Here is a 7,095-nt window from a genome sequence, read left to right as displayed (position 1 = left end):
ATGGTATGAAACACAGAGCAGCTGTTCTCTCTCTCGAAGCAAGGCTGTTCAGAGCCAGGCAAGAGGAATTAGGCAGTGTAAAATAGGGTGACCAGACAACAAGTGTGAAAAATCAGGACGGGGTGGGGGGGGACTATATAAGGAGACTATATAAGAAAAAGACCCAAAAATCAGGACTGTCCCTATAAAATCAGGACATCTGGTCACCCTAGCGTAAAAGCAATTGGTACCTTTCAAGTATTCCCTGTTGTTCACTGCACCGTGAAGCCTCTTGAAGGCTGTAGGCAACTCCCCATGATCACTAGTCTGTTGGGGGAACAATTATATACCTTGAAGCCCTCTGAAAACACTCTGGTTCCATTCATTTCTAACAGCACATGATCTGAATGGGTCACCTGCCTCAGCAACCACAGACTCCCTGTGTGAACATGGGCCTTCATCTGCCTCTGACCCAGTCTTAAAAATGGAATCAGTGCCTTGATTCTGCTTTCTCTCTCTTGCCCCCACAACCTCCACCAGCATCAGATCTCATGGCAAGTGTGCCCGTGTCTAAACATCTGCGTTTGCCCCAAGCAGAGAAGGATATTTGCTGGAGCACTGCCCTGACATAAGAGAGGTCTGCCCCCAAAGAAAGAAAAGTCCCCAATGGTCTTATTCAGCACGTCAGGTTTATTTAATATCTTTCTGCATTTTTGACACATGGGATGTGCCAGGATCTCAGGACCATCAAGTCTTATCTATAGAAAAAATAAACTAATTAATCTCCTATAGCAAAAAACTTTCCCCTCCCCACACAGAACATACATGCAAAGTACAGACATCCAGGGCAGGACTTGTCACATATTCATAGCCTTCTACTCAATACAAATATAACAGAGCCTCTCAAAGTCATACAGAAATCAGTTACTTATTAGAAATGCTGTTATCCATATAGCCATCAGGGTGTGTGTAGTTTATTACACAATCACAATTGATACACTAGCTACAAAATTATAGATTTAGTGTCTCATATAGTGCAATATTTCCAAACTTTTAAAGGAAACTTAAAGGGGAGCAGAGATTTGTTGTTTAATAAACAATTTCAGGCTTGTGATCTAACTGGACACTACGTTTATCTAAGAAAAAAAGATATTGTGTCATATCTTAAGCTAAATAAACTATTACAGGTCAGTGTCATGGCCTTTCAGTCTATACGATGGTTAACAAGTGTTAAGTGATCACTTACACAAAATCAAAAATGGTGTTTACTGCTCTCTATAAATTCTCCGTATTCACTCAACTTAGCAGACGCTTCTTCCTTCATTAATAGATCAGTTCATTCCTACGGAATAGAGTTCACACAGAAAAAGTCCCTAACATAGGAGGATTTGAGATGCATTTTCCAGCAACAGTTCTCAAGTAGAGAAGGCTTATTTCCTTGAAATTCCCTGTCGATTAAAATGAGAGAACAGAAAACATGACGGGCATTCAGATGCTCTTGTTTGAGGGGTTCCGGCTGGGAGCATTTTCTGGTCTGCTTTCTACTTCCTGTCTCTCACCAAGGATTCAGAGGGCCTGCCCAACACCCTGGGGACCATTCCGGTGCTGAGACTTGTGCTATGCAAAACATGCCTGGGTGTGGATTTCCAACCATTCATACCTATTGAAAAGATCCTGAAGATGAGGTAGCCTTGCATTGCAGCATCTGCTGCTGGGTGACTTGCACAGCGATGCTTTCGATGGATCCGCCTAGGTATTGCAGAGAGTAGGATCTGTTAAAACCACAAACACCCTCCCCCCCCCCCAAATGCTAAGAGGAGGAAAGGAAGGTGAGGGGGGAATCTGGCAGCCTCGGCACAAGCTCCTTTTATTAGCTGGGTCACAATAGGCAGAGTGAAGAAATTAAATAAAAATAATGATGTTCCTGAACATTAGAGCATACTGTGCTTTCCAGAAATCCACGCAGCACAAGGGAACCCCTGAGAGAAAGCAGTGTCCTTTCTCGATGGAACATGGAGAACTGCTGGGCTGAGACAGGATCCACTCTGGCTGTAAAATGTCAGAGGTGCAAAGCAGCAGGCCTAAAAGAGGGTTGACAGGACAGTCTCTACATTTTGTCATTAGAAAAGAAGTGGAAATGGCCAGCATGTGGGAATCTCACACACACACACACACACTCTCTCCCTCCCCCCCCCCCCCCCCCCCCCCGAAAAAGACTGTTCATAACCACCAGCTAAAATGCTGAATGCAGCAGGTGAGCATAAGCTAATAAAATAAGGCCAAAAATATTACAAATAAATAGTTTGACAAGCAAATATCACTGGGCTTTGGAGAGGCCAAGTCTGGGTTGCAAATGGGCTAAAGCAGAGACCTCCATAAGGGAGAGAGAAGGTAAACTTAAATATGAAATTTACATCTCTGAGCAAGAGACTAACTTCTCAGCTGAGGCGTTTTAAAACAGGCTGTTGGCAGCTTGATGCACTCAAAGCATTAAAGATGACTATAGAAGATGCATTTAATGACACTAACAGAGTCGAACTCTATACAAGTGCCACTGTGCTTCCCGGTCACTTGTAAGATGAAAGTAAAATAAAGTTAAACCTTGTTCTAATTTGCCTAAAAGCAGAAAGTGGTCCCTCTCCTCCAACATGCAGAACTGGCAAGGAGCCAGCAGAGGTGCGACTGACTCTGCATTCCAGCCTCTGTGTCGGTTCTTTGAGCTCCTATTCTACAGCACTTTGAACCAGTCTTTGACAGCGGAGGGTTGATTTTTCTGCCAGTGTTGGCTGTTGCTCCTACACTCGGGCAAGCTGTTTGTTTTCACGGGAGATGAGCACGCCGGCCTTGCCTGGTGCACGGGACCCCAGAACGCCATCACTGCAAAGCTTTATCAGAGCCAAGGGACTAAGGAAACACGCACAGTCGATGCAGCTGACTGCCGGCTAGCCTCCTAGTACTTCAGTAACATTTCCACCATCGCCTTACTTCGAATGGCCTCCACCGAAAGAAAGAGCTGGGCCATCTCCTAGGAAAGGGAAAAAACTCTCCCGCACGACAGCGGCTAACTTGGACTCTACATCATGGCCCAGGCCCACTGGCGGCCAGATCCAGACTGGAGTTTTCAATGCTACTTTAATGCTCTCCCCGGGTTTGATTTTAAATAACAGTTTACATGACGACAAGTGTATTGGATCCGACCCAGCACTTCCCTAGTGCTGCAGGAGCACTTAGGCAGATCCCACAGCTGCCTAGCCCAGGAGCTCTCCCTGTGAACCTCTAATACCATTTGCATATATTTGTCTTGGAGCTGACCCACCCGCTTTGCACGAAGGGCCGTATGTCCAGCACCAGCCAGTGGCCCTTGGAGCTGACTCCGGGTGCCAAAGCAGCTACGAGAGCTCAAAGCCTGTGTTCATGCTGATGGCATAGCGCAGCTTCTCTCGCAAGATGCTCTTCTTGCTGTAGTTGGGAAGCTTGAGCAGGTTAAAACAAGTAGAAGAGGTGGGGAGCCGGCCGCCTGGCTCTTTCTTGCGTATGGTGAAGAAGCCCCTTAGCACGCTGCCCAGCGTATCGCCAGTGTCCTGGGAACAGAGGGAGAGGCATGTTACCTCGCACTGCTCTAGCGCACTCAGGCAGAGCACTGTGCAGCGAGTCCCAGCATTAAGGAGGGAGGCATTGTCCTGACACCAAGGCATTGAGACTAATACACAGTAAGCCCGTGGCGGAAGCAGGGGGAATCAGAACCCAGTAGTCCTGTCTCTCAGGGCCCCATCTAGCACTAAGGGGTAACTTCTCCTTGGTGAAAATTCAACCATGATTGACCCTGCAGAGGACACAAAACCCAACAGTAGCAAAGACTCAGGAGGCGAGCACCAAAGTCAAGTGACCCAGAGCGGCTGCAGACCACAAGGGGAGGTACTAACCTGCAGGCAGGCAACAGGGGCACGGGCACGAAAGGGCGTGGGGGGAGCTGAGTGCACCACATTAAAGTGAGCATGTTTTCATCTGGTCTCCTGAACGCTGTCTGAAGGACACTTTCTATACACTGGAGCTTTCTAGTTGCTGCAGGGAAGGGGTGAAAGCAGGGCAGGGATGGGAGGAGCTCTGTAAAAGGCCTCAGGAGGGGATCTCAAATGCATAAAGGTTGGAGAAGTGCTGTTCAGATCCATTCTGACTGTGTACCTGATCGTCTGAGACTTCGACGCAGCGGATGGAGAAAGGAGGCTTGAGGTAGGCAAAGCCCAGAAGCGGAGGCCGGGAGCAGCTGGTAACAAACTAAAACAGACATGGTTAAAGACTGACAATCGCTGATCGTTAGAGCAACACGGCTTGGAAACTAAAACCAGACGTGTCTTCTAAAGGAACTGTTCGCTCATTGCCCTGCACCATTCGACTGACTGTTCTAACGATAAATCGCATTGAAGCTACTCTGGGAGTTGATGTCTGCAGCACTCATTCCCCACCTCAGGTTACAGCGGCTCATCAATCGTTCCTCCCGAGACAAGTGGCGGTACCCAAGCAGGGATATTCTCCGCAATACAAAATCATCTGAAGGATCCCTCCTTCCATTTTGTGTGTGTGTGTCTCTCTCTATATATATGGGGGGGGGGGGGGGGGGGAGGGGAGAGGAGGGTGTCAAAACTCCAGAACTCCAGGGCTCAGGCCTTTCATTATTTTCTCTGCCACTCAGGCCATGTCTACACTTACCAGTAGATGGCCTGCAATCGATGCAGCAGGAGTCGATAGAGCAGGTCTAATGAAGACCTGCTCTATCGACGGCAGAGCACTCTCCGGCTGACTCCGGTACTCCACCCGAACGAGAAGAGTAAGGGAGCGTCTCTATTCACGTAACTGGAGTAGCGTAACTTGAGTCGACTTACCGCGGTAGAGTAGACAAGGCCTCAGGGAAGGGGTTTATGAGCACAAAGAGCAGTTTTGCTTGTCTGGATGATGATGGAATGATGACCAGCGCCCCCCCTCCAAGGCGACAGGTCGGGTGCACTCTATCAGGAGCGGAGCTAGGAGACATTTACCTTTAGAAACATCGCTCTCTCCTCAGGGCTGAAGTCATTGGCTAGGATGTCCCAGAGCCAGATAATGACCCTGTGACTCCCATGGAAGCCGCCATAGTACACCGTGTGTTTCCTGAGGAAGGACAGAATGCAATATGCTTACGCTTCACTGTGCCAAACAACTCACAACTTCCTGCTTAATGAATGGCTGCGTCTCGCTCTAGACAGAGCTTAAATCCACAGCTTAATCACAAAGGGGGCTTGAATTGCTAGTGTTCCCTGAAGCCTACATCCACCATTTACTGCAAACGTCTTGAAAAGCATTGGAGAGGGTAAAACGAAAGTCCCTCTTTAATCCTACAGTCCTGTACTGGCTCCTGGGAAAGCCTCTTCCCTTGCTCTATTTGCTAGTACTTCCCCCAGTCTTGTTTGAAATGACATCCAGTTTGTCCCTTGCCTTTTAATTCGAAGAAGTTAATAAAAGGCTGGACTGGAGTTAATTTCCACGCACCAAACCTCAGAATAACATTGCTATCTAACAGCGTAAGTGGCCTGTTGGATAGCAGAACCAGGTGACTGAATCGCTCACTTACTTTAAGTCCTCTAGGTCAATTTCAGCATTGTCACCAGATATGAGCCGCTGTAACTCAGGTGCAGAAAACATCCGAATCCATTCGGGCTTTATTATCGACCTGAAGCCATTAATGAGCGCTGCCGTCTGACTTTTTATCTGCGTGTGCATCCGAAAGTGAGCCATGAAATGGATGTAGCTGATTCTGTCCAAGGTAAGGAGGGGAAATCAGAGGCACCAAGCAGCTGAGAACACCCAGCACACTAGCACTGGCCTGGCACTTTTCTAGTTTACAATGCACTGCTTAAAAGGAACGCGGGACCTGATCCGGGGCTCACTGAAGTCGATGGAAAGACTCACGACCATTGACTTCAATGGGTGGTCGGTCAGGTTCCTAGAGCACATTTCACTCCTACGGGTGAGCAGGCACACAAAGACGGAGACTTCTTCCAACTCAGCTTTCGTACAGAACTCTCCACAATTCTTTCAGCCAAACGACTGACACCCAAAATCGGGTGTCTGTGCAAACCCTGCAGAAGCAGGGTATTTGTAAGGTCTGACAGCAGCTGTTTTCCCCATCCTGTCGGGGTCTGACAGCCCTTCTCAACCCTGACACAGGGCTTCCAATAATGCTGAGCGCTTACAATAAGCACATGGTCAAAGCCCTGGCCATATATCATCTAGTTGCTGTTAAATGGCTCCTTAGAACTACTAGGTTTATTTTTCATAAAAACAATTTTCCTACAAGCATTGTAGATTCCACAAGAGACAGGACAAATATAGCCTGCTTTGGAGAGCCCTCATCTAGAGTCCAAGGGATCCGGATTTAGCAATATCTTGAAACAGGAGTTTTCCGAGATGCGGTAGTTAGTGAGGGGGAGTGGGGGGGGGGGTCTGTCAGAACCCCGAAAAATACAATCTCTGCCAATATCCATCCATCCATCCAGCTATTTTACTTACATTCCCTCCCACGCCCACATTAGACACCAACCCTCCTAACCTGGCTACGTTTCTAACCCGAGCTAACTCGACGTCTATAACAAGAACAGTTCTGGATTGCCTCCATTATGGCTTTTTTTTTTTTTTTTTTTTTTTCCCAGTTTTCTTTCCCCAGCTGCCTCAGTGTGTTTGTTCAAAATTACGAGTGTCGTGAGCAGAGGGACACATGGGACTTTCGACTTTCTTCCTGACCAGCCTTCTGACAAGCAAAAAGATATTCCTTTCAAATGGAAACTCACTGATTTAATCTCAGAGGAAGACAAAGATTGGGGACACGCAATTGTAAAGTGCAGCCGAGGCAGAGGAGTCTTCAGGTTGGACACAGCCCTGACTTGCTGTTAAAGAGAGCACGCTGCAGATTAAGAGTTTAGACACGCATCTGCATAATAGAGATCTAATCGGTGAAGGGGGATGGGGATTGGGGAACAAAAGAGGTGGGGGGGCTTGGTTTTTAGGCTTTCACAGCTGACATTTATGACAACTATCTAACGCTGGTTATCTGTGAAAATAGCTCCAGGGCTCAGCATCTCCTCT

The 7,095-nt window shown here is 47.6% G+C and overlaps 1 protein-coding gene across 4 annotated transcripts in view; it reads right to left on the bottom strand.

Moving 5' to 3' along the window:
* Window positions 1-649: 649 nt before the first annotated feature.
* Window positions 650-7,095, bottom strand: part of UBE3B (ubiquitin protein ligase E3B) — a 33,966-nt gene continuing 27,520 nt past the window's right edge. For all 4 annotated transcript variants that reach the window (XM_054006121.1, XM_054006120.1, XM_054006124.1 and 1 more), the window contains exons 26-29: window positions 5,585-5,767; window positions 5,013-5,124; window positions 4,162-4,254; window positions 650-3,560 (exon numbers count right to left, since the gene is read on the bottom strand). In XM_054006121.1, the coding sequence (XP_053862096.1) occupies window positions 3,369-3,560; window positions 4,162-4,254; window positions 5,013-5,124; window positions 5,585-5,767 (580 nt within the window). In that variant the 3' untranslated portion in view covers window positions 650-3,368. The remainder of the gene's footprint in view (window positions 3,561-4,161; window positions 4,255-5,012; window positions 5,125-5,584; window positions 5,768-7,095) is intronic.

This window comes from Malaclemys terrapin, chromosome 16 (assembly GCF_027887155.1).
Source record: "Malaclemys terrapin pileata isolate rMalTer1 chromosome 16, rMalTer1.hap1, whole genome shotgun sequence".
NCBI lineage: Eukaryota > Metazoa > Chordata > Testudines > Emydidae > Malaclemys > Malaclemys terrapin.
The sequence above is the reverse complement of the archived record's forward strand: the minus strand, read 5'-3'. Positions and strand labels throughout refer to the sequence as shown.